This window comes from Rhinopithecus roxellana, chromosome 1, assembly GCF_007565055.1.
Source record: "Rhinopithecus roxellana isolate Shanxi Qingling chromosome 1, ASM756505v1, whole genome shotgun sequence".
NCBI lineage: Eukaryota > Metazoa > Chordata > Mammalia > Primates > Cercopithecidae > Rhinopithecus > Rhinopithecus roxellana.
This window is the reverse complement of record NC_044549.1, coordinates 178,890,735-178,913,590: the sequence shown is the minus strand read 5'-3', so window position 1 is coordinate 178,913,590 and position 22,856 is coordinate 178,890,735. Positions and strand designations below refer to the sequence as shown.

Below are 22,856 nucleotides of genomic sequence, written 5' to 3'. Positions count from 1 at the left end.
TTTGTTCACTGAGAATTGACATTTAGCATATTACATACAAAATGAAAATTTGCCTAGGCAATGATCTTTGCTATTATAGACCATACCACATATAAATACCAAATTGCAAATAAAATTTTATAGTTAGAAGACTTGTAGGATGTTGATGTTTTCTATAGGTTCCTCCCCCTAGAGTTTAATTGTTCTAAATACTTGTAGAGTGTTAATATTATAAGGCAGGATTTCTCAACCTCTATTATGTTACCGATAATTCTTGTTCCTCCTCCTCCAGTTTAATTATTCTAAATACTTGTAGAGTGTTAATATTATAAGGTAGGATTTCTCAACCTCTATTATGTTACCGATAATTCTTGTTCCTCCTCCTCCAGTTTAATTATTCTAAATACTTGTAGAGTGTTAATATTATAAGGTAGGATTTCTCAACCTCTATTATGTTACCGATAATTCTGTGTGTGTGTGTGTGTGTGTGTGTGTATGTGTATGTGTTGCTTTTCTGTGAATTGTAGAATGTTTAGCATCATCCCTGGCCTCTAAGGCTAGATGCCAGTAGCAAACACTACCCGTATCCCATATGACAATCAAAAATGTCTCTAGACATTGCCAATAAAATCAAAACACTTGTATATATGACATGGCTGTTCATTAAAGAGATGAGATAATGGTATAGTATTACAGATTGTGTTTTTCAAAGATGACTGCCTCAACATATATTTATGAGATACATAGGATAAATATATATGTCATATATTTATACATATATATATAATCTCACTTGCTTTTCATATAATGTGACCTTGACATGCATCGTTGAAAGGTGTGTGTGTTGGGGAGAGGGTATCTATGCTCCTTTCTCTTGAACCAGGGTGTAACTTTGTAACTGTCTCACCCAATATAAGGTCTATCACTGAAGCTAGGTTATAAAAGGCAACACTGCTTCTACCTGGATGTCTCTCTCTGGATGCTTGTCCTAGGAACCCATCCAGAATGTTGTGAGGAAGCCTAGGTTGCAGGAAGAGGTTATGTGTGAATATTCTGGCCAACAATCCTAGCTAGGCCTCCACCACAGCCAGCATTGACCTCTATATGAATAAGAGGGCCTCCAGATAGTTTTAACCTCTAGTCTTCAAGGCTTCAGCTAAGGACCCAGAAGTCATGGAGCAGAGGCAAGCTGTCCCTAATTCCAGATCCACAGAAATAGACAGACAATAAATTTTTTAAATTACTTTCAACTACTAAGTTTTGGGGTAATTGCTTACACAGCAAAATACAGCTAAAATATACAGTTTGAATCAGATCTCAATTATGTGTGTATATATAATATGTATATAATATATATGTAATATTTTAAATAAGGAGAGTCTAATATTATTGATTAGGATTAAGATTGGCCCATAATACTGATTTTACCCCATCCTTCTCCACAACGTGCAAGCATTCCAAAAGGAGAAAGAATCTCAGTCTTCCCGAGTTCCATTAAAAACAAAACTAAATGACTAAAAACAACCATACTCATCCCATAACTACCAGGTCCTTCCCCCATACCACTACTTTATCACTAGCACACAAAACATCATATTGATTTATGATATGGCAAGCACTGTCAAACTGAATCAATTAACATTTTAGGGCCATTTCATTCCTATAAGCACACTATATTCAGCTGCTAGAAACACATGAACTAAAGGCCATGGATTTGGTTTTATTTTTCAAGCCACATGGGCATACCCACCTGCTACAAACAAGAGACCTGTAAAGGTCAGACTATAATAAAAAAGCCATCTCCAGTATAATTGCAAACTCTGCACAGTGACAGCCCCTGGAATTAAGTGACTTTAAAGTTCTAGAACAAGATACATTGGTCAACTTTTTACACTACTTTATCAGTTAAGGAAGACCTTTGGTTACAAATACAGAAAATCTAACCAACAGCGACGTCAACAAATGTTTCTTTTTCCCATGTAATAAGATGTTTGGAGATCAGGGCTGTGGGTTCAGAGGCTTGACTACTATTAGGGCCTCCCTTCCTTCCTTCCTTCCTTCCTTCCTTCCTTCCTTCCTTCCTTCCTTCCTTCCTTCCTTCCTTTCTGTTTGAGAAGGAGTTTTGCTCTTGTTGCCCAGGCTGGAGTGCAATGGTGTGATCTTGGCTCACTGCAACCTCTGCCTCCCAGTTTCAAGCAATTCTCCTGCCTCAGCCTCCTGAGTAGCTGGGATTACAGGCATGTACCACCATGTCTGGCTAATTTTGTATTTTCAGTAGAGACAGGGTTTCTCCATGTTGGTCAGGCTGGTCTCAAACTCCTGACCTCAGGTGATCTGCCCACCAGCCTCCCAAAGTGCTGGGATTACAGGCAAGACACCATGCCTGGCCCAGGGCCAGTATTTCTGTTACTCTCTTTACCTTTTCCTCATGCCTCTTGAATCATGGTCACATTATAGCTACTGCAGCTCTGAGCAAGGCATCTGTATTCAAGGCTGGAAGAAAGTCAGAGGGGAAATAGGTGGTGCCAGCAGATTTCTCCTTGTATCTCTTTGGACAAAACATAAGGCATGGCTGTGCCTCAGTTAAGGAAGACTGGAAAAACAAGTATCGCCAATGGCCACATAAAAATGTGTTCAATGATGGACCACATATACAACGTCCCATAAGATTATAATGGAGCTGAAAAACTTATATTGCTCACCTGTTTGTGGTAATGCTGGTGCAAAATAACCTAATTGCCAGCCATATATTGCCAGGCATGTGTTATGCCAGCCATAACACATACAACTATGCACAATACATAATACTTGGTAACGACAATAAATGACTATGTTACTACTATTTTTAGTATATTATGCTTTATATCACTAGAGTGTACGCCTTCTATTTATGAAAAAAAGTTAACTGTAAAACAGCCTTTTGTGCTTCTCAGTTACTACTTTTGACTTATTAGTAATGTGATCTTAGGAAAGTCATTTACTTCTCTGTACCTTCGTTTTATTATCTGAAAAACGGGGACAGTTTTTTCATAGAATCGATGGGCAGTTCAAATGAATTAATATCTGGCATATTTTATGCCTTATAACAGGGTTAACTTTTCAAGGTTATATGACATGTTCTGGCCAGGCGCCATGGCTCACACCTGTAATCCTAGCACTTTGAAAGGCCGAGGTGGATAGATCACTTGAGGTCAGGAGTTTGAGACCAGCCTGGCCAAGATGGTGAAACTCCATCTCTACTAAAAACACAAAAATTAGCCAAGCGTGGTGGTGGGTGCCTGTAATCCCAGCTAGTCAAGAGTTTGAGGCACGAGAATTGCTTGAATCCGGGAGGTGGAGGTTGCAGTGAGTAGAGACTGTGCCACTGCACTCCAGCCTGGGTGATAGAGCGAGACTGTCTCTCTCTCAAAAAACGTAATATTACGTGTTCAAATATAAAGGTCATGTAGATATTGGATACATGAGTTCAGCGACTAGGCAAAGGTTTGAGAGGGGATAAACAGTATTATCAGCATACTGATGATATTTAAATCCACAGAACCGAAAAAATTCACTTAAGGAGAAATTTTAAATAGAGATGAAGTACCTAGAAAAACAGAAGATGCTATAAACATATTATTGAATTGATCTCAAGTAGTGAGCACTATATTTGCCAAATCATTTACCTAACTCAAGAGAAAAACTTTGCCCTGGCCAGGCACAGTGGGCCATTCATGTAATCCCAGCATTTTGGGAGACCAAGGTGGGTAGACTGCTTGAGCTCAGCAGTTTAAGACCAGTCTGGGCAACACGGTGAAACCCCATTTCTACAAAATTTTTTTAAAAAATTGGCCAGATGTGGTGGCTCAGGCCTGTGGTCACAGCTACTCAGGAGGCTGAGGAAAGAGGACTGCTTGATTCCAGGAGGCAGACGTTGCAGGGAGCCAAGATCATGCCACTCCATTCCAGTCTGGGTGACAGAGTGAGACCCTGCCTCAAAAAAAAAAAAAAAAAAAAAAAAAGAAAAGAAAAACTTTGCCCATGATGTTTTTTTAACATGTTAACAAATGTCTTCACTATAAAGATTCAAAGAAAAAAAAATCCCATCTGGATTTTGGTCTAAAGAAAAGCTTTTCATTTCATATTAACTAATTTATTCCCCTTTACTGAACAACAAGAACTATATAAGTCACAAATTTACCTTTTGTGCTGCCACAATTTCAAAGCTAAATTAATACTTTAACTTTGTTTGTTTGTTTGTTTGTTTTGAGATGGAGTTTTACTCTGTCACCCAGGCTAGAATGTAGTGGTGTGATCTTGGCTAACTGCAAACTCTGCGTCCCAGGTTCAAGTGATTCTCCTGCCTCAGCCTCCTGACTAGCTGAGATTACAGACATCTGCCACCATGCCTGGCTAATTTTTGTATTTTTAGTAGAGATGGGGTTTCACTATGTTGGCCAGGCTGGTCTCGAATTCCTGACCTCAGGTGATCTGCCCGCCTTGGCCTCCCAAAGTGCTGGGATTACAGGCGTGAGTCACCATGCCCAGCCAAATTTAACTGAAGTTTAATTTATTAATTCCAAGTACTATTTCTCTGCTCCTTTTGAATGAATATTTATTATTTTCTCATTTTCTTTGAGTTACTTTTGTAAAGTCATTTCAAATCTTTTGTGGAAGAGAACTGGTGAAGGAGTGGAGGTGGATAATAGTGGAAGACAGAGGAATGGCTTGGATAGATGTATTCCGTTTGCCCACCTCCTCCTCTGCGGCCAGCATCTCACTCACTGCCCCCTTCAATACCCCACAGTGGCCTTCTCTTTGTTCCTAACTTGTCAAACTTCTCCCCACTGCTAGTCCTTTAGTTTTACTCTTCCTTTCGCTTACAACACTATTCCCACTATTCTTTATTTAGCCAAAACCTGTTCATCTATTACATCCCAGATTAAATGCCCATACCATGGGCATGTCTTCCCTGACTGCCCCTTATTATATACTCTCGTGGACCCTGTACTTTTTCTCCATAACACTTATTTTCATTGAAATCCTTTGATTTTTTTGACAAATCATCTACTTTAAAAAACGTTAACCCTTTCATTTCCATGTATTCAAGAACAGTTTTACCCAAGATTATATATTCCAATAAAATTGGAATCTAGTTCTCCCTATCCTTTGTCTGCCAATTTTTTCCTGTGTAATGGTGAAAGAGCTTTAGGTCAGGCAGCTTACGTGTTTTTAAATAAGTTCCAGAGAAGTGATAGCAATGAAATAATTACCAATTTTTAAAAACATTTCTGCCACTTTGTTTCTCTCTGAAATATTCAATCTATATTCACATTTCTTCAATTATGCATGAAATGTTTTTTATAGCTGTTTCTAATCCTGGATCCAGTTGAAGCTCACACATCGCATTTAAATTTCATGTCTCTTTAGAATCTTTTAATTTAGAAAAGTCAGTCCATGTTTTTCACGGTATGGACTCTTTGAAGAATCCAGGCTAATATTCCATTTTCTGGATTTGTCTGCTTGTTTCCTGATGGTATTGCTTAATTAATTTTTCTATTCCTTTTTTTAATAGGCTGGACATTGGGTCTAGAGTGGGGTTGTCTAATAAAAACATAACATAAGCCACATACGTAATTTTAAATTAGTAATCACATTTTAAAAAGTAAAAAGAGGCCGGGAGCAGTGGCTCACACCTGTAATCCCAGCACTTTGGGAGGCTGAGGTGGGTGGATCATGAGGTCAGGAGATCGAGGCCATCCTGGCTAACACAGTGAAATCCTGTCCCTACTAAAAATACAAAAAATTAGCCAGCATGGTGGCGGGCGCCTGTAATTCCACCTACTCAGGAGGCTGAGGCAGGAGAATGGTGTGAACCCGGGAGGCGCAGCTTGCAGTAAGCTGAGATTGTGCCACTGTACTCCAGCCTGGGCGACAGAGTGAGACTCCATCTCAAAAAAAAAAAAGAAAAAAGTAGAAAGAAAGATTCATTTTAATTAAATATTTTCCTTAGCCCAATATATCTAAAATATGATTCCAACATATATTTATCAAAATATATTAATGAGATTTTTTCATTTTTTTTGTACTAAGTTCTCTAAATCTGTATGTTTTCTATACTGATAGCACATCTCAATTTGTATTAACCATATTTCAAGAACTCAATAGTGAAATGTAACTGGTGGCTATCATATTGAGCAGTGAGGTCTAGGGGCTTGATTGAATTCAGGTTACACATTCTTGGCAGCTGGGTGAGGTGACTCACGCCTGTAATCCTAGCACTTTGGGAAGCTGAGGTGGGTGGATCACTTGAGGCCAGGAGTTCAAGACCAGCCTGGCCAACATGGTGTAACCCTTATCTCTGCTAAAAATACAAAAATCAGCCAGGCGTGGCGGCATGCACCTATAATCCAGCTACTTGGGAGGCTGAGGCACAAGAATTGCTTGAACCCTGGAGGCAGAAGTTACAGTGAGCTGAGATCATGTTACTGCACTTTAGCCTGGGCAACAGAGCAAGAGTGTCAAAAAAAAAAAAAAAAAAAAAAGAGAAAAAACCAAAAATTTTCTTGGCAAGAATGCTTCATGGGTGACAGTATATATTTCCCATTGCATTATATCAGAAGCCTCAAAATATCTGTGTCCTATTATTAGTGATACTAACTTTGATCACTTGGATAAAGGGATTATGAAAAGGTTTTCCACTATAAAAAGTTCATTTTCATTCCTTTTTAACACAGAAAATAATCTGTAGATATTCCTTGGGTACCATGAGACTATCTTGTTGTTCACAACTTTTACCCAGTGATCTTAGAACCCATTGACAATCCATGTAAAAATCAATTATTGCACTGCAGGTTACAAAATGGTAATTTCTTACAATTTATTTTACATGTATTAGCTGGCATTCTTTTTTTTTTTTTGAGACAGAGTCTCGCTCTGTCACCCAGGCTGGAGTGCAGTGGCCAGATCTCAGCTCACTGCAAGCTCCGCCTCCCGGGTTTACACCATTCTCCTGCCTCAGCCTCCTGAGTAGCTGGGACTACAGGTGCCCGCCACCTCGCCCGGCTAGTTTTTTTGTATTTTTTTAGTAGAGACGGGGTTTCACCGTGTTAGCCAGGATGGTCTCGATCTCTTGACCTCGTGATCCGCCCGTCTCGGCCTCCCAAAGTGCTGGGATTACAGGCTTGAGACAACGCGCCTGGCCTAGCTGGCATTCTTGTATAAGAAGATAAAATATTTACTATTAACTAGAAGGAACTGTTTACATTAGGGATCCTTCCCCCCGCCTTATTTTTCCCCTTAGGATGCAAGGATAGCAGAGCTCACATGGACATCTCACAGGACTGCAAATGCACTGGTGGAGTAAACAGCTCAGGAGAGGGAGGAAATGAATAGAGATCAGGCAGATGAGTGTATTTGTAAAGGTAAGGCTAACTGCTATAATTAATAGACTATGAGATTTTGCTGGCTTATAATGGGGTATATTTTTGTGTATGTAAAAGTTCTATGTGGGCGTGCCTGCTAAGCAGGGGTCTTTCTCCAGGCTGTGATTCGGGGACACAGGCTGCTATCTTCTTGTGGCTCTGGCATTAACTAGGGCCTTTAAGTCTTCCACAACCAGGCTAAAGAGGAAAGAAAGTGGAAATCATTCACCTCCTAACTGTCGTATACTAGAAATGAAACACATAATTTCCACCTGAACTTCATAGTGAAAGCTAGTAAAATGGCTCCACTTAGGTGCAAACAGTGGTGTGGGACTGAAAAATTGGTTCCTATAGTTCAGGCACTTCCCAGAAACATCTATTTTCTGTGGAAGGGGACAGTTAGCCATCACTGCCAAAATGCAGCTGCAAGGACACTGGCTAGAGGATGGTCCAGTGTTTGCTGGCTCTTTCTTAGTTTGACTTCAACAGTAGCAAGTAAATTTTATTTTTTATTTGCTTTGAAAAGAACTAGGTGAGATTTCTCCAAAAAAACCTCCATGGACGGTCATGATTGCTATTTAACAACAGAAACAAGGAAAGAAGGAAGAAAGAATGAGAAGGAAAGAAAGAAAAAAGGAGGAATTGGAAAGAAAAAGAAAAGAAAACCATAGCAGTGAGTATAGAAGGCATTGAAAAAATCCATAAGTTATTTCACAAAATGTAATGTTGGGGAAAATACAGGTGGGGAAAAGCAGAAATAATCTAAATTGAGACATATTTACCATATTTCCATACCATTATTTCTCTATTGGAGAGATATCTAAAGCACTTACATACATGGTATTCAGAGTCTGAAATATAAGCTTACTCTTTAAAAAAATACTATCTCGTAATTAACTGAGTGCTTCCACTGATTTTATGTATATATTTTAGATGTTCCCAGTCCTGGGACTCCTGACCTTGGCCCTAATGATCACAAACCTCACAAAGTCCGCATTTATTGATTCAAAAAATACCGATTGAATGTCTATCATCTGTTAGGTATGGTTCTAGGTGTTGAAGATACCCTGATGAGTAAGAATCACACAATCACTGTTGTCGTGGAGTTTACAGTCTAGTGATAAAACAGACAATAAACAAATAGTTATGCCTCAAACTCAAAGGATTTCAATAATAACAAGTACTGTGAAGGAAAAGTAGAAGGTCCATGAAAGTATATAATGGGGGGCAGTCAGTGAAGAACTGCATGAGGTGATGGCACCTAATCTGGGACTTGAGAGATGAAAAGATTTTGGCTGAAGAATAGGGGAAAGAGTGTTCTAAGCAGAGGAAAGAGTAAATGTGAAGGACTAGCAGTAGGGAAAGGTTTGACAATTAGAACAGGATAGGAGCAAAGAGAAAGCCAGTGTGGGAGATTGAGAGGGACAGTAAGTGATGTCAATTGCAGTGCAGCAGGTGGGCAGGGGTCAGATCATGCAAGGATTTGTAGGCCAAGCTATGGATTTTTAATGTTAGCCTAAAAACGAGGAGGAGCTTCTAGAAGGATGTAAGCATAGATGTCTTATGATTATAATTTCATATAAAAAAGACTACTCCAGGACTAGCCATGTCAGACATTAAAACATTATACAATTATTTTAAAAGTACTGGTAGATGAATTAAATAGTACCTCAATAGACAGAAAAGAAAGTCCAGCAGAAGACCCAGATATATATAGGAAATCCGTTATATGGTAAATATGACATTTCAACTAAGTGGGGGGAAATGTATTACTCAACATTTTTAGATAACTGAGTAACTCTCTAGAAAAAAATACAGTTGTAGCTATACTTCAGAAACTTAAGAGCACAAAATGAAACCATAAAAGACTCAGAAAAAATTTTGGGAGAAGTATACAAAATAATATCAGGAGTGAGGAGTGCCTTTTCTGTGTAGGTTTCAAAATGTAGACATCATGACAATGATGGTTGCTTGTCCTAGGCTCTGAGGAGATGGCAGTGAATGGGTTCAAGGTATATTTCGGGGATGGAATCAGCAAGAGCAAGTGATCACTGAATGGGAGGAATCAGTGTGGTGAGGAAGGAGGAGAGTAGGAATATGTTAAGGATGACTTAATGAGTTCCAAATTTACAGTCTGGAGGAATTCAGTGGGTAGTAGTGCTGCATATTGAGTTGGAGAAGAACGGAGGAGGGAATGTCGCAGGGATAATAACAATTTCAGCTTTAGATGAAAACATTTTGTGTTTTAAAGAACACTATCAAAAAAGTGAAAAGACAACACAGAGAGATAATATTTGCAAATACTATCTCCGATAAGGGATTTGTATCTAGAATATACAAAGAATGCTTACAGCTCAATCATAAAAAGACAAACCAATTAAAAAATAGTCAAGTAATTTAAATAGACATCTCTTCAAAGAAGATGTATGAATAGAAAACAAGCACAATAAGAAAGATGCTTAACAGAATTGATTATTAGGGAAATACAAATCAAAACAACGAGATACCACTTAAGAGCCACCAGGATAATAAAAAAAGGAGATAATAACAGTATCAGCAAGAATGTGGAGAAATTAGAGCCCTCATACCTTGCTAATGGGAATGTAAAATGGTGCCTGCACTTTGGAAAACAGTTTGGCAGTTTCTGAAATGTTAAACATAGAGCTGCCATATGAGCCCACAATTTCATTCCTCCGTATCTATCCAAGAGAAATGAAAACATATGGCTACACAAAGACTTATACACTAATGCTATGAACATAGCAGCATTATTCATAATAACCTAAAAGTGAAACAACTCAAATATCTATCAACTGACAAAAGGATAAACAAAATGTGACATATCCATACAAAAAAATATTTGCAACAACAAATAAATGAAGTACTAATACAAGCTACAACAGGGATAATCCTCAAAAACATTATGCAAAGTGAAAGAAGTCAGTCTCAAAGTCCACATATTATATATAAAATGTCCAGAAGAGGCAAGCGTATAGAAACAGAAAGTAGATTAGTGATTGCCTAGGGCTGGAAGCGGGAGGAGAAATAGGGGAGAACAGGGAGCGACTGCGAATGGTTTCACGGTTTCCTTTTGGGGTAATGAAAATGTTTAAAATCAGGCAGCCTGGGCACGGTGGCTCATACCTGTAATCTCAGCACTTTGGGAGGTCGAGGCGGGCGGATCACTTGAGGTCAGGAGATCGAGACCATCCTGGCCAACATGGTGAAACCCCGTCTCTACTAACAATACAAAAACTAGCTGGGCGTGGTGGCACATGCCTGTGGTCCCAGCTACTCTGGAGGCAGAGGCATGAGAATCGCTTGAACCCGGTGGAGGTGGAGTTTGCAGTAAGCCGAGATGGCACTACTGCATTCCTGCCTGGGTGACACTGCGAGACTCTGTCTCCAAAAAAAAGCCGGGTGCGGTGGTTCACGCCTGTAATCCCAGCACTTTGGGGGGCCGAGGTTGGCGGATCACGAGGTCAGGAGATTGAGACCACAACACGGTGAAACCCCGTCTCTACTAAAAATACAAAAAATTAGCCAGGCGTGGAGGCCGGCGTCTGTAGTGCCAGCTACTCGGGAGGTTGAAGCAGGAGAATGGCTTGAACCCGGGAGGTGGAGGTTGCAGCAAGCTGAGATCGCGCCACTGCACTCCAGCCAGGGTTACAGAACGAGACTCCGAGACTCCGTCTCAAAGATAAATAACTAAATAAAATCAGATTATAGGGATGATTGCACAACTCGATAGATGTATTAAAAACTACTGCTTTGTACATTTTAAGCAGGTGAATTTTATAGTATGTAAGTTATATCTCAATAGAACTCTTAAAAATCCAGCTTGGGATATATTAGTTTTCCTAAATATTCTTGAGTTCTCTTAACGCTGTTCTGCTGTCCTGGGAGTGAAGGGGTGTCTGAACAGATTCTAGCGGATGTCAGAAACCTCAGCGTTCGAGAATGAAAGGTAGAAGAGGCGGACGGGGATAGATCGTTGTCAGAGCATTATTTTCTCCCTGTAGTTTCGCCCGGAGTAAGACCACGCCTTCGTTCGTTTCCTAGCAACCAGTTTCCTACCCTGGCAATTCCTCAAAGCTCACTCTGTTTCGTCACTTCTGCTCGGCGACAGGAAGTGAGGTCAGACCGGCTGCTTTCCCGGGAGTTCGGCGTTTGCAGCGGCTGTAGCAGCTGAAGTATAGTGTTTTCCTGGGACTGGCGGTCTCCACTTCTCTCCTGGGTTCCATCTCCCCCAGCCCGGTGGTGAGGCCCTCGAGGAGGGCTCGGAAGGGTGTAGCGATCCGCGCTAGAGGAAGACGAGGCCCAGGAACGCATGGCCCCAGGGCAGGTTAGGGGGCTGGAAGGGGCAAATCCCAGGGTACCTGTGGAAACTCTTTTGCGTGGCTTCTTCTCTCTGCTGAGACCCCGAGAGCTTTCCCAGTTCTCCTTCCAGGACCACCCGGGTTTCTGAAGAGCGGGACTTTTCTGCGCCCCTCCCCCAACAGCCCGTCTCCTGCCTATGAAGAAAGACCCTTCGTAGAGATAGCTTCCCCGCTGCTGACGCGTTTTCCTGTCCCGTCCTCGAAGTAGTCCACTATGACCTCGTTGTGAAGCCTCTGAACGATTTTTGACACTTTCCCGAGGCCTAGGGTAAATGTTTATGTGTGCTTAAGGTCGTGTGTGTATATGTGTGGCATTTATTTCCTGCAAAACCTGAGTTAGCAAAACCCTGGGCTACGGTTAGCAAGTGCGTATTTTGGTCTACATTTCTTTAACATTTGTGGCAAGGTTTCTTGTTGCAGACTAGGGAAGTTTGCACCTTCTTTTAGCTGGGTGAGAGGGCACACTGGAATTAGGCAGGAAGTGTCCAGGAGTTAACTGAATTTTTAGATCTTAGTTTGACCATTTCAGGAATTTAGTGACCTATTTGTATTAGATGACTCCTAGTCAGTTTTACACTTTTCTTTTTTATTTTGAGACGGACGGAGCCTCGCTCTGTTACCCAGGCTGGAGTGCAGTGGTGGGATCTCCACTCACTGCAACCTCCGCGTCCTGGGTTCAAGCAATTCTCCTGCCTCAGCCTCACGAGTAGCTGGGATTACAGGCGCCCACTACCACGCCCGGCTAATTTTTGTATTTTTAGTGGAGAGGGGGGTTTAACCGTGTTGACTAGGCTCGTCTTGAACTCCTGACCTCGTGATCCGCCGGCCTCGGCCTCCTGAAGTGCTGGGATTACATGCGCGAGCCACCGGGCCCGGCCAGTTTTAAGTTTTTAATGTGTCTGTGTCTTATTTCCAAGAAATTACAGGTTCTTGAACAAGAACTATGTCGTATAGTAATTTTGTGATTCTCATAGCCCCAAGCACAGCATGGAATACATAGTGAAGGCTCATTAATACTTTAAATATCAGAAAATAACACATTCTAACATTTTTGGCTTAAAGTTGAAGAGACCTATCTAAATATAGTTAAGCTCCTGGAAATGGCGATGCACAATAGCAGGATCTTTTAGGTAAAATAACAAGGTCTTCTTAGAGAAAATAACATGGTCTTTTTAGATAAATGTGTGTGAAATTTAGAGACTGCCCAGAAGGCTAGGTACAGTGCTCTTAGTGGAAGAGAAATATGCTGCATCTGTCTTTTCGGAAGAGACCAAATAATGGAATAATGGTGTTTCACTGCTTCTTTGTTTCTTCTCTTTTTTCTTCATTTGTTTTTCTTTTATATAGGTATTGTATCCTAACCTTACCGACCCCAGAGGTGCTTGACATTATGGGAAATCAGCTTGCTGGAATTGCTCCCTCCCAGATCCTTTCTGTAGAGAGTTATTTTTCAGATATTCATGACTTTGAATATGATAAAAGCCTGGGGAGTACCCGGTTTTTTAAAGTTGCTCGAGCCAAGCACCGAGAAGGCCTGGTCGTTGTGAAGGTTTTTGCAATTCAGGATCCCACATTGCCTTTAACCAGCTATAAACAAGAGCTGGAGGAGCTGAAAATCAGGCTTAATTCTGCACAGAACTGTCTACCTTTCCAAAAAGCATCAGAAAAAGCATCTGAGAAAGCAGCTATGCTCTTTAGGCAGTATGTGCGAGACAATCTCTATGATCGCATCAGTACCCGTCCATTCTTGAATAACATTGAGAAGCGCTGGATTGCTTTCCAGATCCTGACAGCTGTGGACCAAGCACACAAATCTGGAGTTCGTCATGGAGACATCAAGACTGAGAATGTGATGGTCACCAGTTGGAATTGGGTTCTTCTAACTGATTTTGCCAGTTTTAAGCCCACTTATCTTCCAGAAGACAACCCGGCAGATTTCAATTATTTCTTTGACACATCACGGAGGAGAACTTGTTATATTGCTCCTGAACGTTTTGTTGATGGTGGGATGTTTGCCACTGAGTTAGAATATATGAGAGATCCTTCAACTCCACTTGTAGACTTAAATAGCAATCAGAGAACAAGAGGAGAGTTGAAGAGAGCAATGGACATCTTTTCAGCAGGTATTTGAGTGGGTCACATTTGCTAAAGGAGCATGTGTTTATCTTTCAACTGTTAATCAGAAATGTAGCTTTTTTTAGTCACCAGATACTGAAAAGTTAATGTCTTGGTTTGTCCTCAGACACTATTTCAATTAGAGGCAGCATTCCTGCATTGGATATGTTTAAGTGCCTAGGAAATTCAAACAGCAGTTTGTTTACACAAACAGATAAACATATTTGCTTGCTTACTTTTTTTGTATGTGTCAGGCACTGTCCTAAGTGCTAGGGACGTTGATGGATAATATATTTTCATAATGCTTCCATTTTAAAGTGACCATGGATATTGCAAAAGGACATTTCAATGCAGTGTTGTTTACTGTGGTGGTAATAAGCATCGAGTGCTACTATATGAACACATAGATACTTAAATTAGTCCTCATGGTGGTGATGAGTCAAGAGGTGGGATGAAGAAAGGCCTCTTTAATAGAAAGATGATATTTACATTGAAACCTGAAAGTTGATTGGGAGTTAACTTTCGTAGAGTAGTTTGTTTCAGACAGAGGATGTTGCCTACACAAAAGCTTAAAAACCAGAACATGATGCACTGATGTGTTTTCTGGAACACAGGATGTGAATTAAGCAAGGCCCAAACTCAGGCCAGATCAGAAACGGTCTGGCCTGACTGTAGCATAGAGAGTGAATTTTGCAGGGAAGCTACACAGAAGACAGGAAAACAAGTTAGGAGAAAACTGCCACAGTCCAGGTAAGATGATTGTGACTGGCTTAAGGTTGTGGCAGAGTTGGAAGGAGTGGAGAGAAGTGGTAATGCTCAAGAGATTATTAGTAGATAGAATTGTTAGGATTCTGTCATTGGAAGATGAAGTCACAGGAACTTCTCCCCGCCCACCAAACTGAGTGGATGGTGATGCTGTCCCTGAGACAAGGAGACACAGGAGGAGGAACAGGTAAGGTTGGGAAGATAATGAGGTCTGTTTTAGATATGTTAAGTTTGAGATTTCTGCCAAGTATTCAGGAGAAGATGTACAACATGTATTTGGTTATATTTTTATTTATTTTTAATTTATTATTATGTTTTAGAGATAGGATCTCACATTGTTGCCTAGGCTGGAGCGCAGTGGTGCAGTCGTAGCTCACTTCGGCCTTCAACTCCAAAGATCCTCTTGCCTCAGCTTTCTGCGTGTAGTCAGGACTACAGGCGCACACCACCACACCCAGTTGATATTTTTTAAAACATTTTTGGTAGAGACTGTATTTTACTGTGTTGCCCAGAATGTTCCTGAATGCCTGAGCTCAAGCTATCATCCCACCTCAACCTTCCAAAGTGTTGAGATTATAGGCATGAACTACCACACCTAGCCCAGCAATTGGTTATAAATTTTTGGGCATAGAAATCTGGGATAGAGACGGAGATTTGGGAGTTATCAGGAAATAGGTAGAAATTGTAGCCAGGAAAAGTTTGTACAGAAGTGATTCTTAAGCTTTTTTGGACTCTCTTAAAAAATTTAATGAAATTAGTGGACTCATTCCCTGAAAAATGTACCATGCATTCATTCCTATATATTATTTCACATACACAGACCACATGAAACTGTGCTATGGATTCCAGATTATTTAAGAATTTATGGGATAGAGAGGAAGGAGAAGTGTGTTGAGGGTGGTACTCTGAGGGACTTCGAAAGAAATCTGGCATCAGTGCCATTTTTGGTAAATTTTGTGATAGTTTGGCTTAATTTTTTTCTCACTTGTGGGTTTTATTGCCATTGCTTTTGGTGTTTTAGTCATGAAGTCCTTGCCCATGCCTGTGGCCTGAATGGTATTGCCTAGGTTTTCTTCTAGGGTTTTTGTGGTTTTAGGTCTAGCATTTAAGTCTTTAATCCATCTTGAATTAATTTTTGTATAAGGTGTAAGGAAGGGATCTAGTTTCAGCTTTCTACATATGGCTAGCCAGTTTTCCCAGCACCATTTACTAAATAGACAATCCTTTCCCCATTTCTTGTTTTTGTCAGGTCTGTCAAAGACCAGGTGGTTGTAGATGTGTGGTATTGTTTCTGAGGCCTCTGTTCTGTTCCATTGATCTATATCTCTGTTTTGGTACCAGTACCATGCTGTTTTGGTTACCATGCTGCCTTGTAGTATAGTTTGAAGTCAGGTAGCGTGATGCTTCCAGCTTTGTTCTTTTGGCTTAGGATTGTCTTGGCAATGTGGGCTCTTTTTTGGTTCCATATGAAGTTTAAAGTAGGTTTTTCCGATTCTGTGAAGAAAGTCATTGGTAGCTTGATGGGGATGGCATTGAATCTATAAATTACCTTGGGCAGTATGGCCGTTTTTCACGATATGGATTCTTCGTATCCATGAGAATGGAATGTTCTTCCATTTGTTTGTGTCCTCTTTTATTTCATTGAGCAGTGGTTTGTAGTTCTTGAAGAGGTCTTTCACATCCCCTGTAAGTTGGATTCCTAGGTATTTTATTCTCTTTGAAGCAATTGTGAATGGGAGTTCACTCATGATTTGGCGCTCTGTGTGTCTGTTATTGGTGTATAAGAATGCTTGTGATTTTTGCACATTGATTTTGTATCCTGAGACTTTGCTGAAGTTGCTTATCAGCTTAAGGAGATTTTGGGCTGAGACGATGGGATTTTCTAAATATACAATCATGTCATCTGCCAACAGGGACAATTTGACTTCCTCTTTTCCTAATTGAATACCCTTTATTTCTTTCTCCTGCCTGATTGCCCTGGCCAGAACTTCCAACACTATGTTGAATAGGAGTGGTGAGACAGGGCATCCCTGTCTTGTGGCAGTTTTCAAAGGGAATGCTTCCAATGTTTGCCCATTGAGTATGATATTGGCTGTGGGTCTGTCCTAAATAACCCTTATTATTTTGAGATACATCCCATCAATACCTAGTTTATTGAGAGTTTTTAGCATGAAGGGCTGTTGAATTTTGTTGAAGGCCTTTTCTGCATCTATTGAGATAATCATGTGGTTTTTGTTTTTGGTTCTGTTTATATGATGGATTATGTTTATTGATTTGCGTATGTTGAACCAGCCTTGCATCCAGGGATGAAGCCAACTTGATCGTGGTGGATAAGCTTTTTGATGTGCTGCTGGATTCGGTTTGCCATTATTTTATTAAGGATTTTTGCATCGATGTTCATCAGGGATATTGGTCTAAAATTCTCTCTTTTTGTTGTGTCTCTGCCAGGCTTTGGTATCAGGATGATGCTGGCCTCATAAAATGAGTTAGGGAGGATTCCTTTTTTCCTATTGATTGGAATAGTTTCAGAAGAAATGGTACCAGCTCCTCTTTATACCTCTGGTAGAATTCGGCTGTGAATCCCTCTGGTCCTGGATGTTTTTTGGTTGGTAGGCTATTAATCATTGCCTCAATTTCAGAGCCTGTTATTGGTCTATTCAGGGATTCAGCTTCTTCCTGGTTTAGTCTTAGGAGGGTGTATGTGTCCAGGAATTTATGTATTTCTTCTAGATTTTCTAGTTTACTTTCATAGAGGTGTTTGTAGTATTCTCTGATGGTATTTTGTATTTCTGTGGGATCAGTGGTGATATCCCCTTTGTCATTTTTTATTGTGTCTTGATTCTTCTCTCTTTTCTTCTTTGCTAGTGTTGCTAGCGGTCTATCAATTTTGTTGATCTTTTCAAAAAACCAGCTTCTGGATTCATTGATTTTTTGAAAGTTTTTTGTGTCTCTATGTCCTTCAGTTCTGCTCTGATCTTAGTTATTTCTGGACTTCTGCTAGTATTTGAATGTGTTTGCTCTTGCTTCTCTGGTTCTTTTAATTGTGATGTTAGGGTGTCAATTTTAGATCTTTCCTGCTTTCTCTTGTGGGCATTTAGTGTTATAAATTTCCCCCTACACACTGATTTAAATGTGTCCCAGAGATTCTGGTATGTTGTGTCTGTTCTCATTGGTTTCGAAGAACATCTTTATTTCTGCCTTCATTTTGTTATGTACCCAGTAGTCATTCAGGAGCAGGTTGTTCGGTTTCCATGTATTTGAGCGGTTTTGAGTGAGTTTCTTAATCCTGAGTTCTAGTTTGATTGCACTGTGGTCTGAAAGACAGTTTGTTATCATTTCTGTTCTTTTGCTGAGGAGTGCTTTACTTCCAACTACGTGGTCAATTTTGGAATAAGTGTGATGTGCTGAGAAGAATGTATATTCTGTTGATTTGGGGTGGAGATTTCTGTAGATGTCTATTAGGTCTGCTTGGTGCAGAACTGATTTCAAGTCCTGGATATACTTGTTAACTTTCTGTCTCGTTGATCTGTCTAATGTTGACAGTGGGGTGTTAAAGTCTCCCATTATTATTGTGTGGGAGTCCAAGTCTCTTTGTAGGTCTCTGAGGTCTTGCTTTATGAATCTGGGTGCTCCTGTATTGGGTGCATATATATTTAGGATAGTTAGCTCTTCTTGTTGAATTGATCCCTAATGGCCCTCTTTGTCTCTTTTGATCTTTGTTGGTTTAAAGTCTGTTTTATGAGAGACTAGGATTGCAACCCCTGCTTTTTTTTGTTTTCCATTTGCTTGGTGGATCTTCCTCCATCCCTTTATTTTGAGCCTATGTGTGTCTCTGCATGTGAGATGGGTCTCCTGAATACAGCACACTGATGGGTCTTGACTCTATTCAGTTTGCCAGTCTGTTTCTTTTAATTGGAGCATTTAGTCCATTTGCATTTAAGGTTAATATTGTTATGGGTGAATTTGATCCTGTCATTATGATGTTAGTTGGTTATCTTGCTCGTTAGTTGATGCAGTGTCTTCCTAGCATTGATGGTCTTTATGATTTGACATGTTTTTGCAGTGGGTGGTAGTGATTGTTCCTTTCCATGTTTAGTGCTTCCTTCAGGAGCTCTTGTAAGGCAAGCCTGGTGGTGACAAAGTCTGTCAGCATTTGTTTGTCTGTAAAGGATTTTATTTCTCCTTCACTTATGAAGCTTAGTTTGGCTGGATATGAAATTCTGGGTTGAAACTCTTTTCTTTAAGAATGTTGCGTGTTGGCCCCCACTCTCTTCTGGTTGTAGAGTTTCTGCCAAGAGATACGCTGTTAGTCTGATGGGCTTCCCTTTGTGAGTAACCCGACCTTTCTCTCTGACTGCCCTTAACATTTTTTCCTTCATTTCAACTTTGGTGAATCTGACAATTGTGTGTCTTGGAGTTCCCCTTCTTGAGGAGTATCTTTGTGGAGTTCTTTGTATTTCCTGAATTTGAATGTTGGCCTGCCTTGCTAGGTTGGGGAAGTTCTCTTGGATAATATCCTGAAGAGTGTTTTCCACCTTGGTTCCATTCTCCCCGTCACTTTCAGGTACACCTATCAGACGCAGATTTGGTCTTTTCACGTAGTCCCACATTTCTTAGAGGCTTTTTCGTTTCTTTTTACTCTTTTTCTCTAAACTTCTCTTCTCGCTTCATTTCATTCATTTGATCTTCAATCACTGATACCCTTTCTTCCACTTGATCAAATTGGCTACTGAAGCTTATGCATGCATCACGTTGTTCTCGTGTTATGGTTTTCAGCTCCATTAGGTCATTTAAGGTCTTCCATACACTGTTTATTCTAGTTAGCCATTCGTCTAATCTTTTTTCAAGGTTTTTAGCTTCTTTGCGATGGGTTCGAACATCCTCCTTTAGCTTGGAGAAGTTTGTTATTACGGATCGTCTGAAGCCTTCTTCTCTCAACTTGTCAACGTCATTCTCCGTCCAGCTTTGTTCCATTGCTGGAGAGGAGCTGCGTTCCTTTGGAGGAGAAGATGCACTCTGATTTTTAGAATTTCCAGCTTTTCTGCTTTGTTTTGTCCCCATCTTTGTGGTTTTACCTACCTTTGGTTTTTGATAATGGTGACATACAGATGGGGTTTTGGTGTGGATGTCCTTTCTGTTTGTTAGTTTTCCTTCTAACAGTCAGGACCCTCAGCTGCAGGTCTGTTGGAGTTTGCTGAAGGTCCACTTCAGGCCCTGTTTACCTAGGTATCACCAGTGGAGGCTGCAGAACAGCAGATGTTGCTGCCTGATCCTTCCTTTGGAAGCTTCGTCTCAGAGGGGCACCTGGCTGTATGAGGTGTCAGTCGGCCCCTACTGGAAGGTATCTGCAAATTAGGCTACTTGGGAGTCAGGGACCCACTTGAGGAGGCAGTCTGTCCGTTCTCAGATCTCAAACTGCGTGCTGGGAGAACCACTACTCTCTTCAAAGCTGTCTTAGAGGGACATTTAAGTCTGCAGAAGTTTCTGCTGCCTTTTGTTCAGCTATGCCCTGCCCCTCTAGAGGTGGAGTCTACAGAGGCAGGCAGGCCTCCTTGAGGTACGATGGGCTCCACCCAGTTTGAGCTTCCCAGCCACTTTGTTTACCTACTCAAGCCTCAGCAATGGCGGATGCCCCTCCCCCAGCCTCGCTGCAGCCTTGCAGTTCCATATCAGACTGCTGTGCTGGCAGTGAGCGAGGCTCCATGGGCATGGGACCCTCCGAGCCAGGCGTGGGATATAATCTCCTGGTGTGCTGTTTGCTAAGACCCTTGGAAAAGGGCAGTATTAGGGTGGGAGTGTCCCGATTTTCCAGGTACTGTCTGTCACGGCTTCCCTTGGCTAGGAAAGGGAATTCCCTGACCCCTTGTGCTTCCCGGGTGAGGCAATGCCCCACCCTGCTTTGGCTCATGTTCTGTGGGCTGCACCCACTGTCTGACAAGCCCCAGTGAGATGAATCCAGTACCTCAGTTGGAAATGCAGAAATCACCCGTTTTCTGCGTTGTTCATGCTGGGAGCTGTAGACTGGAGCTGTTCCTATTCAGCAATCTTGGAACCTTCCCCTGCCTTCAGTGTTTTGTAAGATGAGGTATAGTCTGTTACAAAACACAATATAGTTAATGCCTACAGTAATTTTAACATTGATACAGTAATTACACTTCTTATTCTAATTTTGTATTTGACCCAATCATGTTTCTTATAGCATTTTGCCTGCTTCAGGGCGGGGCCTTGTTTAGGGTCAGATATTACATTTAGTTGTCATATCCTTTTAGCCTCCTTTAATATTTCTACGGCCGTTTTTTTTCTTTTTGTTATGATCACATTGCCATTTTTTGAAGAATGCCTTCCTCCACTTAATTTTTCAAAATCATTTTTATACTTGTTAGTTTGAATTATTGTAGAATCAAAGGAAGTTATAAGAATAGTGAGGTATCCTTCACTCAGCTTCCCCCAATGATGACATGTTATGACTGTCGTACCATATCAGAATCAGTTGACATAGGTGCATTACTGTTAATTAGAGTATAGAACTTATTCCGTTTTCACCAGCTTTTACATGCATTCTGTATGTCACCCACTCCTTTGTTTTTTGATAGGATGTTTCTCATTTTGAGTTTGTCTAATGTTTCCTCGTGATTAGATTTAGGTTATAACTTAGTAGGAATACTGCATAGATGATGATGGATTTTCACAGGGTCACATCTTGAAACAAATGATGGTTGTTTGTGATGTTAATTTTAATCATCTGGTCAAAATCTTCCCCGATTTCTCCCCTCTGTAATTTTTTATTTTTTTAATCCTTTGCAACTAATAAGCAACTTGTAGGAAGAAATTTTAAGATGTGCAAATATGCCTGGTGTGGTGGCTCACACTTGTAATCCCAGCCTCCCACACTTGGGAGGCTGAGGTGGGCAGATTCTTGAGCCTGGGAGTTCAAGACCAGCCTGGAAAATATGGTAAAACCCTGTCTCTAGAAAAAAAATGCAAAAAATTTGTTGGGCGTGGTGGTGCATGCCTATAGTCTCAGCTACGCGGGAGGCTGAGGTGAGAGGATTACCTGAGCCCAGGAGGTCCAGGCCACAGTGAACTGTGATCACACCACTGCACTCCAGGCTGGGTGACAGAGTGAGACCTTGTATCAAAAAACAAAAAAAGATGTGCAAATATCCTGCCCATCACTACAGTTTATCCCTTGGCATTTGGCATCCATTGATGATTCTTGCATGATCAAATTTTTACTGTGATGGTTGCAAAAATGATTCTTTCACTCAAACACTTCCTCCACATTCAACAGTAGGACCTCAACATTCTGCTAGACTCAAGGATCCTCTCTTTCGCCCCATTTATTTATTTATTGGTATAGATGTTAATTCTTACTTTTTTCAATCATTTGTATTTATTACCTTAATTATATTGGTGCATCAGTTGTCTCAGATTTGGCCAGTGGTAGTAGGAGCCTTCTCAGGCTGATTCCCGTGTCCTTGTGACAGTCCTCATTATTATTATAATTTTTTTTTAAGCATTTCTTTACTTTTTGGTATAAGATATCGTACCTACTGTGCCCTAGTGCTCAAACAAGCCATTAAGGAATCCTAATTCTTTCAGTGTGTAGTGAACGATATTAGAAGCCTCTGTCTAGTGCTCATTGCTGTTAGATTGTCTTTGACACTTGGCTCTTACAGCTGACAACGCCAGGCGGTATATATAGTATGCGTGTGTTGTACTCTGCTTTTGTTGGGTGGAGTGTTCTGTTGGTATCTGTTAGATCCAGTTGGTGTTTTTCCCTACTGTTTTTTCTCCACAGCACCAACTTCTAGATTCTATTTTATGTGCATATGTTCCTCAACTTACAATGGAGTTACTTCCCAATAAACTGATTAGAAGTTGAAAATATAAGTAGAAAATGCATTTAATACACCTTAACCTATTGAACTTCCCAGCTTACCCTACCTTAAACGTGCTCAGAAACTTACTTACGTTAGTTAGCTGGTTAATTTTAATTGTATTTTTTGGATCCTGTGTTTCCTTGTTGCTTATGGTGTTTTTAATAGCTGCTTTTCGAAGTCCTTTATTCTAAAATGTGACACTATACAGAGAGAAATTAACAAATTTATTGAGTGTTTATTATGTGTTAGGCACTTAGTTGCTGGAGATTTTTCAATGAATAGAGAAAAGTAGAAAAATCCTTTCCTCATGTAAATTGTATTCTAATAGGCAT

The 22,856-nt window shown here is 40.6% G+C and overlaps 1 protein-coding gene across 1 annotated transcript in view; it reads left to right on the top strand.

Moving 5' to 3' along the window:
* The first annotated feature begins 11,516 nt into the window (after positions 1-11,516).
* PIK3R4 (phosphoinositide-3-kinase regulatory subunit 4) overlaps positions 11,517-22,856 on the top strand; it is a 75,157-nt gene continuing 63,817 nt past the window's right edge. The window contains exons 1-2 of the mRNA XM_010380382.2: positions 11,517-12,029; positions 13,109-13,884. Coding sequence (XP_010378684.1) covers positions 13,152-13,884 — 733 coding nt within the window. The 5' untranslated portion in view covers positions 11,517-12,029; positions 13,109-13,151. The remainder of the gene's footprint in view (positions 12,030-13,108; positions 13,885-22,856) is intronic.